The sequence below is a fragment of the Coccinella septempunctata genome, chromosome 2 (genome assembly GCF_907165205.1).
Source record: "Coccinella septempunctata chromosome 2, icCocSept1.1, whole genome shotgun sequence".
Classification (NCBI taxonomy): Eukaryota; Metazoa; Arthropoda; class Insecta; order Coleoptera; family Coccinellidae; genus Coccinella; species Coccinella septempunctata.
In genome coordinates this window covers 40,371,916-40,396,698 of record NC_058190.1, presented here as the reverse complement: position 1 = coordinate 40,396,698, position 24,783 = coordinate 40,371,916, and the positions used below count along the sequence as shown (strand labels likewise).

The window sequence follows — 24,783 nt, the reverse complement described above, 5'->3', positions numbered from 1 at the left end:
TTTCTGTTATTACGTATTTTATCACAATGTCGAATCTCTTCGGAAAATATGTGACGAACATAATTGAAGTTTATACAAACTGACTGAAGGCATACCAAATACAGTTATTTGCATGAAAAATACAAGAGATCAGTATAATATCATAATATGCACTAGCTTAAGGAGAGTTAATGTTCGTTATCTTCTTTGGCTAAAGTTTGAATACGTTACATCAGTTGTAGATTTCAAAAATATTAACCCGAAGATAAAATGCATATGTTGCAGTGGTTGGGAATGGTTATCTCCCGAAGGAATTAACATATAATTACAAGAATGTTAAATTCTTCTACAAAAATCATCTAGCATCAATATAAGTAAAAGGAATTAAAGGAAGTTTCAATCAAGATGAACTTCACCTTCGAACAAAAATTTCAAATGAATGAACAATTAGCAGGACAACTCTCGCGTATTTGTGGCTGTTCATCTTAATGCATTGATATAATAATAATAATTTGGTATTTATTGGTACCTTGAGACATTTACAATGTATAGGACAAGTCAAATGAAAAATAGAAGAATCAATTTTCAGGAACTTCTTCTACGATGACATTCATCGAAAATCCTGTAGTAAACTTTTCGCATAAATTCACTCTCACTCAAACATAAAATTCTCAAGTGCCACCACGATCTTTCCGATAATATCAATTTTTATTACGAAAATGTCGAAAGTGATTGAAAAAAAGATAAGACAGGGTTTTAGGAAGTGCTATTCAGAATTCAGGTCCGCTCACGCGCTCACAAATAGTTATACCCTGATTTTCTAAAATCCACAATACGTCAGACGGTAGCGAACATATTCAATGTAAGTGAATTTATATAATGTTTCATCTGAATCTAAACGACTTATATTTCAGCTGAATGTTTCCACAATCAGAAAGATTGTGAATGAAGAGGATGACAAAGAATTTCCTTCTATTGGGAAACCCAAAAAAGTGGTGGCATTTGAGAATTTCATGTTTGAGTGAATTAATGCGAAAAGTTTACTACAGGATTTTCGATGAATGTCATCGTAGAAGAAGTTCCTGAAAATTGATTCTTCTATTTTTCATTTGACTTGTCCTATACATTGTAAATGTCTTAAGGTACCAATAAATACCAAATTATTATTATTATATCAATGCATTAAGATGAACAGCCACAAAGACGCGAAAGTTGTCCTGCTAATTGTTTATTCATTTGAAATTTTTGTTCAAAGGTGAAGTTCATCTTGATTGAAACTTCCTTTAATTCCTTTTACTTATATTGATGCTAGATGATTTTTGTAGAAGAATTTAACATTCTATGTTAATTCCTTCGGGAGATAACCATTCCCAACCACTGCAACATATGCATTTTATCTTCGGGTTAATATTTTTGAAATCTAAAACTGATGTAACGTATTCAAACTTTAGCCAAAGAAGATAACGAACATTAACTCTCCTTAAGCTAGTGCATATTATAATATTACACTGATCTCTAGTATTTTCCATGCAAATAACTGGATTTAATATGCCTTCAATCAGTATTGTGTATAAACTGCAATTATGTTCGTCACATATTTTCCGAAGAGATTCGACATTGTGATAAAATACGTAATAACAGAAACTTTTACGTAGAACGGGCAACATAGCGTTGATTTAAAACCCAAAAATGTTTTGTCAAGCGTCATAACCCCACATTTTCGTACTATACAGTGTGAAATGTGTCAAATTTCCATGGCCAACCGACTGCTAAAATAAAAGTGAATGGAGTATACCTACATGAATGTTTTTAAACGCATGTTAAAAATAGGAGAGATTCATAATAAAAAAAAATTTGAAGTAGGTTTTGATTTCATCACCCTTATTTATGATACGAAGCCTCTTTGTGAGGCTTGTGAGACAAAAGATATTTCTTCAATGATACAAATAATACAAAAGACGATAAACTTGATTGAATCAAAAATCGAAACTCACATTAGTTACTAATGAACATAGAGGTAATTAAACAATTATGCAGCTTCAATACATTATATCGTGAATAACAATTGATACAGATGAATCCAGACGAAAGATTGGATAAAGTACATTCTTCAGTTGAAGACTAACATATTTTTTTCAACGACCACTATTGTTTTACGAAATGGAAAATTTCGCTCCATCCGACAGTACCGGTCTACACGAGGTTGTAAGAAATCCAATCCGATGTTATTTCAGGAACTTGAATTTTAAATGAATTCAGCAGAAATGCATTAACTGTTTCAAAATAGCGGATGTCAGGTGTTTCGCCGAAAATACTCGCATTCAATTCACCATATATACCTAACAACGCGTCCTGGGTGTTTTGTAGTTGGCACAATAGCACTTAAATTAATCAGTCGAATCTGTCCAGCTCCCTTGATTCGTTCTCAGAATTGAATGGGTTAGAGTCGCGGGATATCTATCGAGAAACACTTTAGCATCGTTTTCCCGGATTGGACAATCAACACTGGCTCCATTGGAATTTTGGAAGTATTTCTGAGAATGTCCTCCTCGCTTATCGTTATTTTCAATTAATTTTCGAATGGAGTTGGTTTTTTTCCCATCCCTCAGAATTTTTGAAAAATACAGCCAACTCCCTGTTTATTTATCGATTACCTAATTCAAGTGGAGATCAACCACTAACACTTTTATAGTCAATTCACTTTCATGAAAGCAGTCATGTGAAATATTTCATACTGTATAGTAATAAAATGTAAGGTTACGAGTCTTATCAAAACATTTTTAGCATCTCAATAAGCGTTCTACGTACCTAAAGCTACATGGTATGTATAGATTAGGCAAAATTCGTTGTCTACTGAGAGGATCTCGAGAACTATAGCAGCTAGAAGAAAACGGATGACACATTTCCGAGCTGATTTTCGGAGAAACAAAGAATGGTGAAAACCGCCGCCTCCTACGATACTTCGTTTTTGAGTTGGCAATTTCGTAAAGTTCTCATAACTTTTTTGTCTTTGAAGTTACAAGTCTGAAACTTGAACCTTCTTCAGGCACTTTTTCACGTAGAATCCACTGATGAGCTCAAAATATTTCTTCGTTTCGAATCATTAGGTGAACTTTCATTTTTTTAAATGCAAACTTTTATTGAATTTGATGTTTTTGAATTAGACAAAAATCTTTTGGCAGTAGATTCTACTTATGAAAGCGCCTAAGAAGGTTCAAGTTATGAGAACTTTACGGAATCGTCAAAATCTCAATTTTTTTCATAAGTGGAAATCTAAAAATGATAGGCCAATTCTGTTTTCCGATTTGGATTAGTCACGAAAAGAGAGCTCGAGAATGTGTCATCTATGTGTCATTTTTCTAGCTGCTATAGTTCTCGAGATCCCCTCAGTAGACAACGAATTTTGCCCACCCTGTACAGGGTGGGCAGAATGGGTGATACCTGAAGTACAACTTTTTAACCCAGCGAGATTGAGGAAAATGAATGTCGTCGTCTTTTTTCGAGAAACTAATAATGAGACTAACGACGAAATGAACACAATAAATATTTCGAAACTTCTCTATCGGATTTCAGACGCGTATGACGAAATGGATCGGATCCATTTCGTCCATATCAAACATTAGATTCTAATGCTGGATATCCTAAAAACATTTTTTTACAACTCTGAACGATGACAGTTAATTGATCGTTTACCTTATGATTAGTCATAAAAATTAGGATGCAGCGAGTTTTTGCGGTTTGACCTACACTCATAAATTACATATTCCATGGCTAAAGAAATTTTGAATAAGATATAAACAGAAAATGGAAACTTATTCTCTAGTTTTATAAAAATGCGATAAAATCTTGATATAGGAAAAAATATGAGCATTCCAAACATTATTTGTTCAAAAATGTAGGTATATACCTACATCATAGGAATAAAATTTGAAGGATAAATTATGTAATAATAAATTTTGAGTTAAAAATGGAGACTAATTGTAGAAGGAAAAAAGAAAAAACTTGAGTGAAAAGAAAGATGAATATAATGATCAACTGAAGACATGATAATATTTAATGGAGCTGCAATTCTTTTCTGTATTTTCGAAATAACTACATTCAATGTGCACTTTGCATTTCATCTGAAATGAAATCAATATTCAAAATTTTATTGTGTGGCTGCCAGAAAGGGTTGAAATTTTTACCAGACTTTGGTTGGTTTCAGGAAGGCTGTAAAAATGTTTCATTGCTTGTTATGAATCTTCCAGGTATAGTCGTCATCTTGAAAGAAACTGAAAGCAGTCTGCGTTTCAAAATTTGTTACTAATCTTGGAGGACAATAATCCTTGAATTATTTTGAGCAAAAATCCAATTTCTGAGATGCAGGTTGTTCAAATCTAACAAAACAATTTCTCCATATTTCTGAACTCCATGTTTGGAACATTTTTTTTGTGGTGAAATATTGAAATAAGACAATTTTCCCTCACTATCAGCATTCAAGACGTTTCATTATCCTGCCTCTTCTCCTGATTTTATAATGGTGAATCCGGAATTAAAAATGAAAAAACCCCCCATTTAAAAATTGTGCTATTTTTATATAGCCATCATGTTCAGTTCGATGAGGAATATTTTGATTTGAAAAGTTATGCAATGAAATTACACTTTTTTAACATTCAATTAATCAGTTATGTATGTATGTATGGTTTTGATTTATAAAAACTGTAAATCAAATTGAAAAGCTCAATTGAATGGTGTTCAATTTTTAGGGTTTTTTCATTCTGGAAGTTGGTGTATTAAGGGTCAATTAGTCCTCATTGTGTATGTTTTACACTGAATTCATTTGCAGTGGGTGATACTTTTTTTTCTTGTTTTATTTTCTGTTATTAGTGAATATCAAGAACGTATTTCCGAAATATTTCATAAGATTGAAATTATGAACAAGTTTTCAGTAATTTTCATTAGTGAATGAATAAGAAGAATCTAATTCGTTAATTCACACATTTGGTATTGAAAGGTCAATTGATGTGATCGTAAAGCAGTTTAGAGTTTAAGTATGCTTCCTATGGCCTAACAATAAGTGGTTTTCATAACATGCTGAGGAATGACAATTTTCATTGTGAATTTTAGGTATGCATTTATGATAAAATTATTTTTCAGTGATGATTTTGTCATCGAAATCATGTAATAGTGTTGTCGATTTATTTTTGAAAAATATGAAATATTATCTGGTGAGCCATGTGTGTAAACCGAACTGTTATATTTTGACAGAAGACAGTATTTATCTGACCTATATAAATGAAACGTTATGCACTTAAGGCAATAACATAGTTGTTTTGATCATCACTGCGTTCGGAAATGTCAAACTGCGATTTTTCCTATTTTTCTGAAAAAACATCGACGTGGAAGATCGGGCAGCTTTTCCAGAAACCAGACGTGAAGGCAACGCAGTGCTTGAGGGACTGATGGTGCAACGTACCGGAAATAAGTTTCCAGAGAACCTTTTGATCTAGCATCCCGATACGTTACTCCACTGCAACATTGTAGCAACTTACCAAAAATAAAATCTCACTCGGACCGTCCTCGGGCCGGCGGACACCAAAACGAACCGGTGGAAAAAAAAGGCCAACAAAAAAAAATCACGAAATGAATTCGAGACTGGGGGAGAGTTTTCTAAACACGCGTCCGCCCGCCGCTTCACGGAAGCGTAAGAAACTTCTCGCTAGTTGGGAATTACAGAGCGTTAGATGATGGGGCGATAGACACACACATGTGATGTTCAATCTGGCTCGGATGGATCCCAAGACCGGACGGTGGAGTTGCCACAAATCGACTGAGGTGGAGTACGACCGCAGGTTTTGCCGTGAGTCGAACCGAAAAAAAGTTCTGGCGGGGAATGCACAAGTGAGGCAGCGCTAGCCGACAGGTGAGTGCACCTGTGGCAAGGCAAGACTGCAACGCGCGCCTATCGCGGAGACTCCATCATAAGGCACTCTGCACCACCTGCTGCTTTGCAGGACCACGCCGGACACGAGGCCGCGACAGGACGAGCCTGCCATCAGGACCGGAGACGGACGCAAGACCGTAGCTGCCTCCTGAAAAACGTTGCACGTCGGTTCACTGATGTCTTCATGTCGTGCTTTCAACACCCTGGCTAAAAGTTCAGTCCATAGACACAATCTAACTTATACAGTATGCTTCATTAGTAAATTAACCTACAGTAATCCGAAGAGGTGTCGAAAAACATCATTCTTTCTTGTAGTTAGAGATTTACTCGAGCGTAATCACTGAAAACACAGACATGACTGAGTTCCAGTCTTCGGATAATTAAATAGGATCTCGTTGAATACTAGATGGCACTAGAGTATTAATAATACTCAGAAGCTACTGCCTACGTGGATATATTGAAAAATTCTTAGCCTACTATAGAACCAAACAAAATTCAATGTCAAAATATTTTATTACTCAACATATTCTCCTCTTAATTGGATATATTTATTACAGCGAACCTACAACGTCTCTAGACCTTTTAAAAAAATGTTTCTTCTTGCTCTGCAAACCAGACCCCCACAGCTTTTATTACCTCCTCGTTGGAAGAAAATTTACGACCTTTTAAGCTTTTTTACAATTGAAGAAAGAGAAGATAGTCGGATGGAGCCAAATCTGGTCAATAAGGGGGATGTTCTAGTAATTCAAGCCCTAAATCACGAATTTTTTGCATGGTAACATGAGATTTGTGTGCAGGGGCGTTGTCCTGCAAAAACAAAACACCTTTGGATAGCTTTCCGCGTCTTTTCCCTTTAATTTTTTCCTGCAAAGTGGTCGAATGTCGAATAGTAATCACCGGTTATTGTTCTACCCTTATCTAAAAAATCAATCATGATTACTCCATGGCAATCCCAAAAAATTGAAGCAACTTTTCCAGCAGATTTTTGGACACGAAACTTCTTAGGTCTTGGAGAACCAGAGTGTCGCCATTCCATCGATTGTTGCTTTGTTTCTAGATAGGAATGTACCCAAGTCTCATCCATTGTAACAATTCGGTTTAAGAAGTCTACATCGTTTTCAAATCAAGCACAGATCTAACGCGATGCTTCTACCCTTTTACGCTTTTGGTCAACATTCAAACATTTGAGGATCCATTTTGCAGCAATTTTTCTCATGTCCAAATATTCAGTGCTTCAGATAGCCGTTTTAGCCCAATTCATGAACTGCATCAATATTTTCGGGGACTGACATAGAAACTGGCCTTCCCGATAGGTCATCATCTTCAATGGAAAATTTACCTCATTTGAAGCTTGCAGTCCAATTTTTCACGGTCGCATACGAAGGACATTGATCACCAAGGGTATTAAGCATATCTTCGTAAATCTGGTTACCTCTTAACCCTTTTAAATGCAGGTACTTGATGATGGCTCGATACTCAAATTTTTTGATATTCACAATTTCGGTGGACATCTTCTTTGTTTTAATTTATTGCGTAACTCTGGTTTACTTTTTTGACCTCAAACTTCACACTGACACTTCTAATGAGTTATTGTTCGTTGCTATGGTAACGCAATATTTTATTTGCATGGAACTGGTCTAGGCTAACAAGATATAAATACATCCTCGTACTAGCATTTAATTAGGGTCCGTTAATTCCAAATATTTTCCATCGGAGTGTGAATTGTGTTGCTCAAATGAGACCTGATCCATAGTCAGCATCTACTCTTCTTCGATGGGGCGTTCTCCTCTCATTTCCCTAAGGATGGCAAATTGGCTAGTTCGATTCAGATCGTAACACTTGTTGTGGTATGCGTCTGAACTAATTCTTAGTATCAATGTAAAGTGGATACCTTACCTTGGACCATGTGAAGTTCTTTAATACTTATGCCAAAAATTAGCCTTGCAATAGGGAATCTATAAAAGACACCGCATCGAAAATGTGAAAAACAAATATACATTTTATTATCAAACTTACTCGAAAGTGTAAGATTAAGGTATATCTATTAAGTTGATTACATCTTGAAAAGTGTATCTGACCGGCTTCATTAACTTATTCATTTTCCAATAAACAAAAAATAAAGGTGCTCTGAAAATTTGCAAGTTAGGACAATGAACTTTCTCCCTCAAATATTTTCATATCTCCCTGTAACTTCCGGTTTTATAGGAAACAGCCTAGTACTTTCTTATTTCAAATTGCTGATTCGATGAAAATTTCAGTATCACGTCAGTTAAAAAAGAGGGGTAATTTTCTAAATAATGACTATATTTAAATGAAAACTTTTGGAGTTATGGGAATACTTGAAATAAGCGAAAACAGCAACAGATTTTAATGATTATAAGCCCAGCACCTTACACTGATGCATTGGATCAAGAAATCAATAATCCAAAACTCTCTGCTCATCCGACGATGAAAAATGTTCTGCGGGAGACTAATTTCTATTTTACCCTCCTGGAGGAAAATAGAAATAGTCCATCTTATCCCACAATAATTTCTTCCTGTTGGTAATTCAATCCGATCCGAACAGACTTTACCCCCCGGTTTCAATGGACGAAAAATTGAAATAAATGGATCCACACATTTCACCCTATCGGAAAGCGTTGGATTTAAAACGTCCGTAGATAAACATCAATTACCATTCGTCTTACTCAGATTTTTTTACATCTCTGGTAAAATACGTTGCACTTCAGAAGATTGATCACACTTCTAGAACTAACTAGGTAAATACAGTGAAGTGGAGGAGAAACTAAATTTCACAGACTGAGATATACGGTCTAGCACTGATAGTTCAGGTGTTTTCCTGGTAACGGGAGAAAAATTGAGTTTTCCAGTGGTGAACTTACTACATGTGCGAATGTAATTTGTTAGTTAATTAAAGCGAAATATGTATTCAGTCCAGTTCTGCTTTTGGCTCGTAGAAGTGACCAATTTCATCCCTAATAACAAGAAAGTTTAAGAAGTCTGCATCTTCTTCGAACCTAGCATATTCAGACATATTGGAGTCATGGGATGTCCAGATTGTTGGAAGTGGACAAGTTCTTATGAAATGTTGAGAGAAGGCATTAGATGTTCATTTTAACCAATAAAACTGACTTTCATCCTTCATCTTCAATCAATTTCATTATTCTGAAGCCTTGCATTTCAAATTTTCATGGTCTGAACTGTTCAAGTTTTATTTTTTAAAACTTGAAAATACACGAAATTGAGAAAAATAACTGAGGTGTTATATTTTCGGTACCATGAAGAGTGTAAGTTATTCTTGGTACACTTTGAGGATATATTTCTTTATTAGTTTTTTCTTTGCATTGGTCCCCTATTTTCTATCGAAATAAAAATAGTAATAGAGAAACGTCGTGGGAAACTGGAGATAATAATTCCAGAGTTTTAAAAATATTTTGGCCTCTTCTAAACTCAATTATCTCGAGATTTAATCTAGTCTGATAAAAACAAGGTAGAAAGTGATAAAAAATAAATGAAATGAAAAATTATGTGTTTTATGTCAAACATGATATGATGATGATGTTGATGATTTAAATTATCTGGGCATAAATCTTCGAGCACTTATGAATTGGTCTATTTTTTGAGATTCAATGAAAATCGTTCGGGGATTCCAAGAAATCATGTAAATGTGGCAACATTTATCAGAATTCATTAAAACACTGTTCTCTCTATATCTGATCGTTGTTAAAAATTTTGTAGTGAAGTAAGAAATCCACAACTTGCAATCTATTATGGCTACTATGGCTGAAAATAGGGAAGAAATCGTAAGTAAACTATCGTTGATATTCTGCTACTATCGTATAATCTTTTCACAAGGTGGTACAAAGTGCAACTATTTTCTAGGTGGGAATAATGAATTGATTTATATGGGTATAGGTACAATAACATATAACATAACAGTAATTAAATTATAATGTTTTGGTGACGCATTTCTTTGAGATTGTACTATTTTTGAAAAAGAGACTCAAAACTATCAAGTGTTCTGCGCTATGGAGGTTAAGTCAACAAAGCACGTGTCTTACTTATTCAGTTGCGCCTGCTCAATCGTCATTAGAAGCAGTGTGAGAAGTAAGTGTAAGTAAGTAATATAGTTTCTTTTTCGCCAAGGAAAGGACTTCGATTGATGAGCAGTGTGGTTATTCATATGCAATTATTATAACACACCAGAGAACTAATCATCCAGTATTTAAAATAAACAATTGTTCACCAAAAAAAAAAATACATTTGTACATAAATGAATTTTAATTTCATTCAATGTGAGAAGAATTTTTTGTTGGTAAAAATATGTACCATTCCACTTAGTGTGCTGTTTTATTCATTTAAAATAATAATGTGAGTTCGTAGATTTTATTTGTAGTGGGTACTAAATATTGTGAAAGAATAAAAAAATAATGAGAAATTCAATTACAATAAAGATTATAACTTTATTGCAATATCAAATATCTACATTGGAAGAGAAATTAATGCCAGTTACTAAAATCATCTGAAAATCCCGTTTTACTTAGGGGAAAATAATTGACAATTTCTGCGCCAATAAATTGTTAGGTTCAAAAAATGGAGGCCTTTTCCAAAAAAAAATGCGAACGATTAGCTTAGTGTTTGGGGAACGGAACCGAAAAAATCAATAATGCCAACAGATTAAATTATGGTCAAATTGGCAGAGTTGGTGTTGTAGACTTAAGGAGGATTTCCATACACCACGACCTTAAGATCTATTGGGCAATTGGGCCCTCCATTTCTAGAGTTCTAATGAACTGGCATCTATGGAATTAACATAGGTTAACTTTTGTATTTTATCGAAGTTCTCCTGTCACTGTTCTGACGTGTTTTGGCATCTATCGCTGTATTTTTGGGTTGCATCCCTACAAGCTAGACTTCTGCACGCCATTAAAGTCTATTATGCCTTACTAAAAGTACTTCTGCAAGCCAATAAGGTGTTTTTTGGCTTGCTTAAAGTATGTTACCTCAATATGCTTGTTTTAGAAGACCTCGCTACATTGTGTAGGTAATTCCCAGATATTTGACTTCTATCATCTTCTATATAATCGTTTCGATTTAGAGAGAGGAGAGGGATTTCATAGCTTGAAGGTCAATGGGGTTACTGAGGTCTTGGTTGGGTTATTGTTCAGCCCCACAGAACAGCTCTATTGCTTGATAATCTGAGGCTCTATTGCATTAAATTAAATCGCATGAAATTCTCTTGACTTTTCCTCTAACTATTGGGACTATGTCGTCAGCATATCCTATATATTCGAAGCTTGTGGAGTAATTAATCTCATACAATATTAGGCTCTAAAAGAAGGGGATATATTACTCCTGCTTAACAGAGGTGGTTTGATCGCCCACCTGTATCCCAGCTATATTTGATAATGGTATCGTTCACCCATTGCCTTTTGAGTGCCTTGAGTGACTTCATTGTGTCAAGTGAGTGCCTGTGTCTTGTAAGGCACACATTGTGATTTCTTTGTTATTCAGGGTACTCTGAAGGACTTTAGTCAGCTGATACAGAGCAGTCTCCTTTAATCAGCCCGCCCTGTGAGCATGCTGATATTCAGTTGAAGTTATATACCATGATAAGACTTCAAAAAATTCAAAAATGCCTTGAAGATGACACGGGTGAGACTGGTCTGCTTGCAACTTAAATCTTATTAGCATGGATTATATGATGAAAACTAGTGTGGTTTTTTGTCAGTTCTTGAGAAACAGAGTGTCCTCCCTCAAGAAGAAATCAACAATTTAGTTCAAATCATCCTACAAAGTTCTCGTACTTGCATTGAGGGAAGGGGTGGTAGTTCAGATTATTGAAACTCGCAATATTTCACATCTGCACTCGTGATTAAAAAAAAAATTCCAACCATACTTTCTTTACTTATCGAAGATCGAAGGACCAATCAATTTGAGAGTCGATTGAATCTTTGTTTTGCTTTGCATTTGGTATATTATGTATTAGAGCTCGATATAGAAACTCACCAAATACCTCAAGATATATCTGCAGAATTTGAAACACATCAAATTTGAAACCAAATCCCATATTTACAGGATGAAGATGTTATTATTATAGGAGCTGGAGCAGCTGGAATAGCGGCTTTCACCAAACTCATCAAATATGGTATAGATAAAACGAGGATCCTAGAAGCTGAAGACAGGATTGGGGGAAGAATACACAGTATCCCCTTAGGAGATGCGTTTGTTGACTTGGGCGCTGAAGAAGTACACGGGGAGAAGGGAAATGTTGTGGTACAACTAGCTGGGGAGTACCTCAAGAAAAAGAAAGCACTCACAGAAAGCATCTGTTATTTTTCTGATGGGAGGAAAATCGATCAAGATCTCAGTGATCGAGTCATGGATCTTATTGAAGACTTTTGCGAAGACGACAGTGAAGTGAAGAAATCGATTGGAGAAGTATTCACAGACAGGTAACCACTTGAACTTGAAGAATATTTACAGCCCCACACTACACTCAAAAGTCGGCTTCTAGATACAAAGATCTCACCAAAATAGATTTTTTTACGGAAGGAAGAAAATTTCACTAAATGTACGATTATTTTTACTGATTTCACTTATGTTGGTAGTTTTTGTTCGTCCCTATATCGAGCAACCCATTGTATATGAATAAGGAATCAGAAATCTGAAGTGAGAAGTGAATCTACAGCGTATATTCAAAAATTTCTTTTCCATATTGAGAAATTGAACATTATTTTGTAGATTTACTATATAGGGTGAGTCTTTGACTCGTACAAATATTTCAACAGCAGGTTTTTCTGGTCAAAATAAACACTTTTTTCCTATAAATTTTTTTCCGATTCAGCCCTGATAAAAAGATATACTTAGCCATTTAAAGTTTTCAAAATGATCTGTGCCACCCCTGGAAAAACAAAATTACCTTCAGAATAACTAGCTAAATCTGTGACACTACACAACTGTGGATCATTTAAACAGAGTTGTATTCAGCCAAAGTACCCAATTTTTAAAATTTCACAGACACTTTTAAATTTTTGAACATCAAATTACTCGAAAACGGCGCATTATACGAGAAAATATGGAGAATACTTTTATTTTACAAAACACTCAAATATTCATAAGATAACGTCCAGCTCAGTAAGAGTTCGAATTTTTATGGTTCATAATGGTCATAATGAGAAAACTGGGAGACGTGGGTGATATATTGTATTCGAAAATGATTCATCAAATAAAAGAAAAACTATATTCCAAAATTCATTTTATTCAATAAAACCGATTGTGAACTAAAAATGAATTTTTTTTATGGTTTTTCAACAGCCTGTATATTTTGGACCGAACCGAGTCGATTCGGAAGAAATGGTATAGGAACAAAGTGTTTCTTTTGACCTCAAGAATCTACTATTGAAATATTTCTATGAGTCAAAGACTCACCCTGTATAGATTGGAAAGCTACAGCAGTCCTCAATTCTTAAAGGTAATTCAAATTTACATTTTTGTCGCAACTTTACGAAAACTTGCATATTGCATATAATATCTATCCATCAAACGACTTCACAATTTTTCTTATAAATATTGATAATCTTGACGTCGAGGATTATTCAAGTTATACATTCATATTCATAAACATTCCAAGATGAAATAAATATAAAAATTTTGTAAGACAAAATATTTTGACTTTAAATTGCTCAGGAATCGTCGAATATTTCAGTGTTGGTAGGAACGTATAGGAAGTCATTGAAATATGTACTTTTAAAGAGACCAATTTCTGGTACAGAGATTTCAAACATTACAGAGTGATCGACGTAGACCGTCCAAGTAGTTTTGGGATAACTAGGGAAAATATTGAACTGAAAATTCGTACCAAGGGGTGTCTAGATCACTGATCACTATTCAACTCCTTACAGGAGGGAATTAATCAAATCACAAAAAAACACTTTCTACCAGAAAATATTCATCGAGATGCATATCTGAATATGAAAATTCAAAAAAAAAAATAAAAGGTGATTATTTACGTGAAAATCCATGAATTTGTAGTTTACTCAGCTAGCAACTGAAAGGGTTATAACACACCTAGTATTTTATGGCACCATAAGAGTCCCTGAAAAAACAATTTCAAAACCAGACTGAAGGAATCAATTCAGCAGTCTCCGACTTACAAACATTTTTGTGAAAAGAATTGTGTTGGAAGTACCTTCCTGTCTTAAATTTCTTCTATGGCAAAAATGAAATCTTCAGAAAAAAAACTATTATTTCTTTATGTGGCTTTTCTTTAGGTCATCATTGTAGAGATTATTCAAGTCATGGTTCCCAAATTAAAGAAAGGTACGAAAATTCAATGAATTCAAACGGAAACTCATGTTTTTTTTATGCCGTACATCAATTTTACTCGAGAAAACATATCTGAAACATCCCTTATACCCAAATCGAATAGTTTTTGAGGGTATTCAAGTTAATGGCGATGATTTGCTCTGATTATTTTCGTTCTATGCTTATTGATTTTTAACTTCCGAAGTCCAGAATTTTATAATGTTTTTATTTCTTTACAGTACTTCTCTTTATTGGAGCTTTTAATGTCGTTCAATGAATATATAATTTATTACTCAGAACAAATTTTCAGCTCCATATTATATGCTAGTTCTCCCATGACCTCTAGTGAGTGGTCTACGTCAAACACCCTGTATAATTGTGTTACTAGTGATGGAGGGTATCAAAATTTCAGCTAGGCAAACGAAGTCCATTTTCACAGGTTCAAGAATGTAGTATTGAAGAATTACGAGAATGATGTGGATAAAATGAATATGGCTTGCAGCTTTTTACCTCTTTGCGAGTCTTTCTTCTCTATACTCGAAGGTCCTTATTCTTGGTTCGACGTGATCCTGGAGTCGGCTTCTAACTATGTGGACTGTGAGGGTGACCAGTTCTTAGGATGGAACGGACGTGGCTGTCAAACAATTCTGGATATTCTGATGGGGAAGAATCTAGACTTTGATAGCTCGAATGATGAAAATATCGGTTACGAGAATAAAATTTCTCTCAATAAAGCTGTGAGAAAGATAGAATGGAAACAAAAAAATAGGGTGGGAATAAAATGTTGGGATGGCTCAAGATATAGAGCTAAACATGTAATTTTCTCCCCTTCCGTGGGTATGTTGAAGGAGAAGCATGGTGAAATGTTCGAACCGAATTTACCAGCAAAGAAGATAGATGTACTTGGAAAAATTGGATTTTCGAATGTCATGAAAGTTGCACTTAAATTCAGAGAAAAATGGTGGAATGAAGCACCAATTGCCTTAATATGGAGTAAAGATGATAAGGAGAAGGTAAGTTCGATTGAATTTGGATATTCCAAGGGAAGTTAATAAAAATGTTATTCAATGAGAATAGATTAGTTGAAAATTCGGAAACAAAATGAGCCTTAAACATAAATAACCGATAACAAACATAATTCATTCAACATTCAACCCCACATGGAAGAATTCAAATACGTTCTTCACTTGAAAGTTTTGCTAAAATTAAGGCATGAACTAATCACATACAGGTTGGCCATTTAGATAATGTCAGAAAAATCAAAATGAAATATAAATGTCTCAGTTGATTAAACTATTGGGTGCTCTGAAAAACTTCAAAAAGAATGTACCCTTTTTAAATATCTTTTTCTTCAAAATAAGGATTTATCCTTCGCCACATTGAGTTTCTGTGTATAGTTTTTTCGTATTAAAATATTCTTGCTGGAATACACCAATATATTGGTGTATTCTGCATATCTATGCAAAATTAATTTTTTGGGAAAATCCCAATTTCAAACTTTATCCTAAAATGTATTGTGTAAGTAATATTCTTGTGAAAATTTGAGCGTTCGTGGTGGACAAATAAATGAAAGAAAGCCTGAGTGGTCCAACAATTTGAAAACATGTGCCTTTCATGCACATTTCGAAATGGAAGAATGGATTTTCATCATGGAATATTTCAGATAATCATCCAGAATGATATCTCACATGTCTCACAAAGTCTCGAACAATGTGCGATGGTAAAAATGAAAATTTATCAAAAAGTTCAGTACCCGCCAAGTGTAAAAGTGAACAAACACACACGATAGACGACTGCTTTATACTATTTTAAGAATATAGATACAAAGTTCGACTAAATTTTCTTATTGAATAATAATAATATTCTATAATTAATATATAGAGTAGTCAAATTATGTAAACGGATGTAGCTATAATTAGTTCTTTAATGCATGAGTGCATTCAAATATTTCATCATGCCAAAATGAATTGGAGATCTGACAATTTTAGCTAGAAAAATCCTGGCTAACATCGGTATATTGGCTGATGGAAGCTCCAGACAATACTAAAGTCCTCGTTGCTTGGCTGACAGGCCCCGCAACTCCCTCTGTTGAAAAAATGAGCGACGATGAGATAAAAAATGGTATAATGCAAGTTATAAATAAGTTCCTCGGCAAATACTACAACATCACCGAACCAGAGGAAATAATTCCGTAAGTTTCGAATCCATATTGTCCATAATCAGAAATTAAGATTTTCTTTCAGAACTAGATGGCATTCAAATCCTAATTTTCGTGGAACCTACTCTTATGAAACACCAGAAACTTTTGATTTAGAGGTCCCCTTCCAAACAGTATTAGAAGAACCACTGACCAACGAGAATGGTGTTCCTGTGGTGCTTTTTGCTGGGGAAGCTACCCATCTGACTCAGTATTCAACAGTCAATGGAGCAATATTATCCGGTTTTAGGGAGGCTGATAAAATCATACAAATGTACAATAAAAATTGATTCATCTACAGAAGTTTTTTGTTCGAAATTTTAAAATGGTCTTGACTACATTCTACTCAAAATTGGAATAAGGGGATTTTTGGTATCTGAGATTATAAATTTTTGTTGCTTTATGATGAGTGGGATTATCATTAGTACAAAAACAACGTGTCATTTTTTGAAGTCTGTTGTTTAAACATTTAGGTAGTATCTATATCTACAAAGTATTGTATTATTTATCAACATGTGAGCAGCAGTATATTTTCATTTCTATTATTACTAATTAACGAGGATTATAAGGCGTGAACATTTTCATCAAAATGAGAAAACAAAAAATTCTAAAAAAACACTACATGCGAGTAGATTCGGGAAGAAATTATTCTAAACAAATATGAAATATTCTATGTTTCAGTTTGATATATATCTTTTTGTCTATGAATGGATAGCTAGAGCATTTCCTATAAAAATACAGCACCTTGCAAGTAGGTACAGCTTCAGCACTTTTTCTCATCTGCCTATGAATTTTGATTAAATGTGCATACAGAAAGTTTAATTACTCCCAAAATGAAAAGCAAATGCGTTCGTGAGTTTGGGTTAGTCAGAGTCGCAGTAGGAGGAACTAAAATTGATTTGATTTATCACGTTAATTCCATTTGGACATAATATTTTCAAACGAATTGCTTCAATTTCGTTTTGAAAACATTTCCAAATTGTTCAGCGCCACTCTGATTGATCTCCTCATATCCAAAAGATGCCATAGCTTCCTTCGATCTTTTATACCACGCAGATACATTCGCGTATTTATTAACGTCGAACATAATTGCCTGAAACAATGTAGAAGGTTAAAAGGTATATACTGGTAAATATGTTTGAATCGATTTAGAAGTTATTTATACTCAGAAAACTCACCTCAGCTGTTGATACAATTGTTATGATGGAGAAATCAGCAACAGTTATGTTTGTTCCAGCAACCCATTTCTCATTTTCGAGGAAATCATTAAGTTGACGCAAATTTTGATCGAAAGCCTTCGCTTTTTCTGTACTAGGTTGTTCATTTCCGAACATCACAGGAATCTGAAAATCGATAAGTTGCTGAAATTCTACTAGTGCTATTATATATAATATCAGATCATTGGAAAAATATCTGTGCCAGTTTTTTCATCTGTTATGGAACAAGCGTCATGGGGGCTGAAGGCTTATCAGTTATTATATAAATGAATTCATTCATTCCTCACCATAAAATCGAAAATTGGTTACTTACTATATAATCCCTAAAAGATTGAAACAAATAATTCGAAGCAAAATAGAGCCTTTCCTCTACTATAGTACATTTTTTTGTATCATTTGGAAACAGACTATCGTCTTTTGCATACTTCTTGGACAAGTATTTCATAATTATGGAGCTGAAAATAAAAATCAAGAAAAATGTAGGTATGAGAAATAGGTAGGTACAGCATAGGATGAAAAAAGTGTTCAAATGTTCAAATATTCATTGCAAATGCTGATTACTGAGAGGAAAATTTATGTGTTAATAACCAACATAAATGAAGCTTATTGGAAGAGTTATGTTGAATTATGATAAAAATGGGTTTATTATTGCAATTGACAACAATTTCTCACATCAGAATATTAACACGGTGCTAATTTCCTTCAGCAAAAATGGGATATTGATAGGTCAAAAATTGAAGAAAATCGATACTTGCCTATCATAAACATAAAACCCATTATCATCAATAGCTGGTACTGTATGAAATGGATTGATCTAAAATTAATATTATTAATTGGCTAATGACTATGATACTTTGCAATAGAAACTTTATTGTGATTATTCCAAATGAAATATTTTATTTTGAAAGGATCTACAGGGTGGGCAAAATTCGTTGTCTACTGAGGGGATCTCGAGAACTACAGCAACTAGAAGAAAATGGATGACACATTTTCGGGCTCGTTTTTCATGACTAATCCAAATCTAAAAACAGAATCGGCCTTTCATTTTTGGATTTCGAGTTATAAACAATTGAGATTTTGACAGTTCCGAAAAGTTCTCATAACTTTTTTGTCTTTGAAGTTACAGATCTGAAAATAAAACCTTCTTAGGCACTTTCATATGTAGAATCTACTGATCAATTCAAAAATAAAAATTCAATAAAAGTTTGCATTTAAAAAAATGAAAGTTCACCTAATGATTCGAAATGAAAAAATATTTTGAGCTCAACGTAAAAAAGTGCCTGTAGAAGGTTCAAGTTCCATGTTTGTAACTTCAAAGACAAAAAAGTTATGAGAACTTCACGAAATTGTCAAACTAAAAACGAAGTATCATAAGAGGCTGTGCTACCATTCTTTGTTTCTCCGAAAATGAGCTCGTAAATGTGTAATCCGTTTTCTTCTTGCTGCTATAGTTCTCGAGATCCTCTCGCAGGCCCGGATCTAGGGGGGGGCAAGCGGGGCGCTTGCCCCGGGCGCCAGCTCAAGGGGGCGCCAAAATCAACCAGAGGTTAAAGTTTTTCCATTTTGATTTTCTCGGAAAAAATTAATTTCCTAGTGCTAAAATGGAAAATGTAGAATGGAAACATGATGAACCATCACTATGCCTAAAATCTTTAAAATCAATGAGGGATCAATTAACTGCATATTATTCAGTCATCTACGAATGACCGCCACACTTGGGTGAAATAGGTTGAAAGATCTGATATGTTCACACTGCATCGCAAGCAGTAATTTCTTTGCCTGCCGACTCATCGCCTTCTCATCTGGAACTAAGGGCCAAAATTTCCGATTTTCTATAGACCATAACTTAAAAACTAATCCTTTCATTTTCCATAGATGTACCGAGTTTTTCACCATAATTTGAGCCCCCCTTTAACTTTGTTACTAAGAGAGGTACAAAAAAATGTTTTATACAAAAGTTTCATGAAATTGAGTTTTTTAAAATGTTTTCACAAAATGAAATATATACAGAGTTGGCGATTTTTTGAAAAATATTTTTGGTCTCCGATCAAAACCGAATTCATTCTGTACACTAATTCGAGGGCGCAGAACACGAATATGCAAACAGATATTTAAAAAAAATAATTTTTCAAGTTATGGTCGATGGAAAATCGGAAATTTTGGACCTTCGCGGAAAAATTCATAAAATCTGAACTGTTCGTGATAGATGAATGAAGTGTGGTTTTTTATATTTGCAAAGAACCAATTCATCACCAAAAAAACAGCATATGACTAGTGCCTTTTTTCTAGCTGCTACGCCTGCTACAGCTCCTCAAAGTTGACCAATATTTCCGAAATTTTGCACTAAAAGTGATTCATTCCTCAAAATACTGATCCTCCAAAAATCTAATTGCATATTCGTGATCTACGACCTTGAAATAATATGTAAAATGATCCGGGTCGATATATGTAGCTGAAAAAATAAATTTTTGTTCGGAATAATTCCGTTCATGAAGCGCGGGTAAAAACGATAGACGAGGGCGGGTTGCAAACGACATTCTTGTAAATACAAACTTTTTTATTTTTCGAACGATTGCAACCCGAGTCATTTTTTCTACTAATACGAGGTCGTTGATTACGAATATGCAATTTTTGGGAGTATTTTGGGAAAAGAAAAATTTTTAAAGGAACAATGAGAAGAAATATCTTTTGATGGAACAATGGGAAAAAAATAAGAGTGATTTTTTTTCCAAAGTACTCATCTTAGGAAAAATCTAATTACATATTCGTAATCTATACGACCTCGAACTAGTGAAAAAAATAACTCGGGTTGAAAGCGATGACGAATGTGCAATTAGATTTTTCCTACGAACTTTGGAGGGGGGGGGGGGGGCGCCATCATGAATTTTTGCCCCGGTCAGAAAAAATCGTAGATCCGGGCCTGTCCTCTCGACAGACAACGAATTTTGCCCACCCTGTACATTTCACTTGAACCTCATGCTGAACCCCATTCCGAATTAATATTAAATTTTAATTTTTTTATTAGACAGCATTATCCATGTCCAGAGACAACTGGTTGTCTCTGCCCATGTCTGAAAATCATACTATGGATGTTTGAACTTGTGTTGGTGAAATTTCAAGGCCAACAAAGCTCGAATTGAATTCAATATATTCGTTTATTTCATTCGATCAAAAGAGGAATTTCAAATCTCTGAAAAACTTCTATAAGGCCTAGCATTTCTTGATTCGTCACTTACCTTCAAAAATTCTGGGGTGTTCTGTTCGCCATTAGTTATATTGACTATTTTTAAATCGTGTTTTATGCCCAAAGCACGAACCAAGAGCAGTGCCGCCCTAGAAGGTGGACTGAGAGGAAAATGATAATATGTTATGGTATGGTTGGTCATATTGGGATCGAAGATCCTGCAAAAATAATAGTTCAATAATAAGACTATCTAGTATTCCTGAAGTGCATTCCTTCAGGTCTTCAACAAATGCATATCATCATGAATAGAAAATGCTTCGAATATTACAAGTTGTTCTTATACTCCTTATGCAATGACTTTTTCTTTTTTTTTTTCAAACAAGAGCAGCTCGCTATATCAAGTGGCGTAAGAAGAGATACAATACCCTTGTTAATCTTTCTTGGTGTGGGATATACACATATACAGTCTTTTTTCAACAGCAGGTAGCTTGGTCAAAATAAAGCGTTTCATCAAAAATTGTCTATACAAAACTTTCAAGATGTGGAAATTGAACAAATCATTGATGATATGATTTTTGATCGTCTGTGATCTGAATTATCTGAAAGTCACGAGAAACACAACCATGGTTTCTTTTAGAATATTTTCTCGTTGTCGGTCTTTGAATGGGATAATTGGTATTGAAATTTACGATGAGCGTATTTTACTTTTATTAGATATATTGTAATTTGATGGACTATTTTTTATGAAATGGTTCATTTCGATACCTCCCACCCTAACAGAAAAAGATTCATCGAATCACCAGTCCAATAAATGAAATATTAATTAAAAGAATCTCACCCATAAAATTTGTCTAATTATTCACAGAATTTTTTCGAAGTTTTCACCGCAATCTTCGATCTTCGTATTCGAAATTGTTCACATAATCTAACCCGACGTAAAACGAGGTAAAAGATACTGTAGATAATGGCACTTTGTCGACAAACAATGTCACAAGCACTTTCATAATTACAGGGTCTGAATTTTTTCATATTTCTCACATCGAATTCGATAATGATAATTTCGGCATCTTGATAATTTATTTAGGCGATGTTTGGTGAAATGATTAATTTTGATGAGTTCTACCTTCTGCCTTTTGCCCAGGAAAAGACTCGCCTTTGTAAATGCGCTGTATTTTATGTTTATTGTTTCGGAATCGAATTTCAGTTCAAAATTCAGTTAGCAACGAAAAATTTAGGAAGGTTCTGACGTGAGTCAGGAGAGTGCTTTTTCAAATTCACAACAAGGGCAGTCACCCATCCAGATCCCGAACTCGCCCAGGGCTGCTTGGCTTCTTTTTGAGGACACAGTTATTATTCTTAGAATATTTCGAGAAATACAGTCCAATCGTACTGAAAACCAATATTCGGCGTTCATATGAGATTTTGGGCGTATTCTTATAGATGCTGCTAGGATGCAAAATGGGATTTTTTTCCTATATTCTAGGAATGCGATCTTTATGAAATCATCTACAAATAATCTTCGTTTCCGTACCTTACGACTGTTTAGTGAGTTTCTATTCAATTGGAACGATAGATTTAGAATATTAAAAAAAAAATTCTGAGGTTCGAAACCATATTATTAGCCTGATTTTGACCATTTTGACCGGACCTTACTTATAAAAAACTAACCAACTACACTGGAAACATCAAATACTAGCTTTTTTTAGTTTTTTCATTAGAATATGCATGTTAGGGTGACGGCCGAAGAGAATTGAGTTTGACCACGAATTATTCATCATTGAGTCACCAATACAATAGTTTGAGACCGTTTTCGTCTCAAAATTCTAGAATTTACAGTTATTTAGGCTTGGGCAAAAAGTTGAAACTCTCGTTCCTACAAATTCATCGTACAGCAAATCTCTGTTAGCATCACGTAGCACGCGGCTGCAAATCTGTACCCAAATTATTGTGAATTTTGTCATCATTATCAACTTGAAGAGGAAAATATTTCACGAACCTACTCACTTATTATTGAGAGGCACAACGCCTTCGTTTTCCAAACAATTACCCAGCTTAGCGAAATATAAAAAGAATACACTTCCAGGAACGTGTATTTCAACTGTATGGGTATTCCTGATGAGGTTAGTTTCAATAAGAAGAACAGCCGAAGGAATTAGTTGCTATGGATTCATCAGTAACAACAATGCACTCTTTACATTATTCAGAAAGTAATTAAGTATTTCGGAAAGATGACAATATCGATCTCAACGTTCTGCAACTGACGCGATTCACTTCCATGATTTTCCTTTCACCAATAACGCATTCCTTCCATATATCGAAAGATTTATAGAGATTTCTTTAGGTTGTAGGGATCTCATGATAATAATATATGATTCATCGATTCATGCAAATAGCGATATTTTTAATTATTACTTGCATGAATTCTTGCAAACGAATATAAAATGTCCAAAGTGTGAGAAAATTTATTTTCACATAAATAGATGTACAGGGGCGGATGGGCTACCTCGAACCGGCCCGGGAATTTTCTTCCAGACCGGCCCACTTCAAGAACGAAAAAAGTACTTTTAAGGTGGGGGTTCCGTGGAGTAGCATCAGTTGTCATGAAAAAAATATTTTGATGAGCAGCCCCTAAAGATGGAACCTTAAAAGCAATTTTCAAATATTTTTTACAATTCAGAAAACTGTCAAAAAATTGAGCAGTCATTTTGTGGGAGCGAGAAGGCGATGAATAAATTGTTCCCATATAATTGCAAGGGATATTAAAAAACACCTCTGTAATCGTTTCGCCAGAATTTTTTTTTTCTTATTCATATACTTTCGAGAAATTAATTTTTGATTTCCTGCTTTAAGTGAAAGTTTTCACCTAGTTGGCGGATAGCATGCAGACATTCTAGGGAAACACCAAAAATTTTTTTATTGCCTATAGGTATAGAACAACTACACTCAATTTGATTTTTGTCCGCTTTCTGGTTTCTAAGAAGAAAATTGAACATTTCTTTTCATATGCTTTCTTCAGGAAGCTGTATATAAACATGGGCTGCTCAAAAAAAATTATATGAAAGACCCACTGTTTTTCGACTATAAATCGACCCTTAAATTAACTACTCCTTTACAATCTGCATTATGTTAGTTTTATATTTATTTCAATCCATTTTATTCAAAACAACTTTGAGTAAATATAGAATCAACGGAAAATGTATCTATGTTGTCTATAGGTATGGTTGAAAAAATGAAAATTTTCAAATTTTCTTACATTTGACATCAAATATTTTTTGAACCATACACAACATGGATGCATAGTTTCCAAATTTCGATTTCAAATTTCTTTAGGGTAATTTTGAATGAAATTGGTGGAATCTTTAATGAAAAAAAAAAAAGGTTAGAAATAGTCTCTATGTACCATTTATTTTTAAGCCAGTCGACCCTGAAGAATTTTTACTAATTTGAAAAATGGTTTTTTAGTTTTTTACCATAATACCTTTTCATGATTATGTTAGATAGTTTTTTCGATATCATATTTTTATATAGGTACCTTGAAATATCATCATATTAATTATTCACTTCAAGATTTTGCTGAACGAATAAGGTGCAATCCAGTGACCCGCACTTACGTAAGAAACCCACTGTACCTACATAAATTTTGAAGAAACACTTATACATATGTATTGTTCAAAACTTAAATAAAATCTATAATCTATTGATACTGCAACTAATTAAATGGCCATTAAGCTAAACACGCCTAATGTTGCTAGTTTCGTGATGTAGAAAACACAAAAATTTATAATAATGATAATTTCGAACAGTCGAAATTTGTTTCTACAGAGAAACAAGAAAATTGAGTTGTAGGAGTTTTTTGTTGAGAAATAAGAATACTCATATAACTCGCTTCAGTGTAGATTATATAAGGAGCTATATCTCAAAGAAGAGACCTATCCTGTCAGAAAATATATATTTCCTCAATAATCCTTAACCTTTT

At 34.2% G+C, this 24,783-nt stretch overlaps 3 protein-coding genes across 4 annotated transcripts in view; 1 reads left to right on the top strand and 2 right to left on the bottom strand.

Annotated features, from left to right (window-relative positions):
* LOC123307806 (follistatin) overlaps nt 1-5,972 on the bottom strand; it is a 61,873-nt gene extending 55,901 nt beyond the window's left edge. Inside the window, exon 1 of one of the 2 annotated variants that reach the window (XM_044890245.1) lies at nt 5,511-5,972. The gene's annotated coding sequence lies outside the window, so the exon portion shown is untranslated. The remainder of the gene's footprint in view (nt 1-5,510) is intronic. The other variant, XM_044890246.1, reaches the window with a different exon arrangement.
* Nucleotides 5,973-9,549: 3,577 nt separating this feature from the next.
* On the top strand, nt 9,550-16,704 carry LOC123307159 (peroxisomal N(1)-acetyl-spermine/spermidine oxidase-like). Its single transcript, XM_044889376.1, has 6 exons — nt 9,550-9,705; nt 11,981-12,357; nt 14,520-14,554; nt 14,636-15,222; nt 16,198-16,400; nt 16,453-16,704. Exons 1-6 carry the CDS (start codon nt 9,673-9,675, stop codon nt 16,694-16,696), a joined length of 1,479 nt encoding a protein of 492 aa, XP_044745311.1. The 5' UTR covers nt 9,550-9,672; the 3' UTR covers nt 16,697-16,704.
* Nucleotides 16,705-16,734: 30 nt separating this feature from the next.
* On the bottom strand, nt 16,735-23,084 carry LOC123307158 (glutathione S-transferase D1-like). The gene is made up of 7 exons (XM_044889375.1): nt 23,079-23,084; nt 22,812-22,966; nt 20,860-21,025; nt 18,379-18,437; nt 17,937-18,078; nt 17,585-17,749; nt 16,735-17,499 (listed from the first exon to the last, which is right to left on the bottom strand). The coding sequence occupies exons 1-7, from the start codon at nt 23,082-23,084 to the stop codon at nt 17,344-17,346; spliced, it is 849 nt and encodes a 282-aa protein (XP_044745310.1). The 3' UTR covers nt 16,735-17,343.
* Nucleotides 23,085-24,783: the final 1,699 nt, after the last annotated feature.

What these genes read in the sequence shown, in the direction of transcription:
- LOC123307158 (XM_044889375.1), bottom strand. An exon ending in GTTGTGCCTCTCAATAATAA is followed by an intron (nt 21,026 to 22,811) that starts GTGAGTAGGTTC and finishes TTATTTTTGCAG; the next exon opens with GATCTTCGATCCCAATATGA. An exon ending in GGGTTTTATGTTTATGATAG is followed by an intron (nt 18,079 to 18,378) that starts GCAAGTATCGAT and finishes TTTTATTTTCAG; the next exon opens with CTCCATAATTATGAAATACT.
- LOC123307159 (XM_044889376.1), top strand. Translation starts at nt 9,673, where the DNA reads ATGGCTACTATGGCTGAAAATAGGGAAGAAATC. An exon ending in CTGAAAATAGGGAAGAAATC is followed by an intron (nt 9,706 to 11,980) that starts GTAAGTAAACTA and finishes CCATATTTACAG; the next exon opens with GATGAAGATGTTATTATTAT. An exon ending in TAGTTCTCCCATGACCTCTA is followed by an intron (nt 14,555 to 14,635) that starts GTGAGTGGTCTA and finishes AGGCAAACGAAG; the next exon opens with TCCATTTTCACAGGTTCAAG.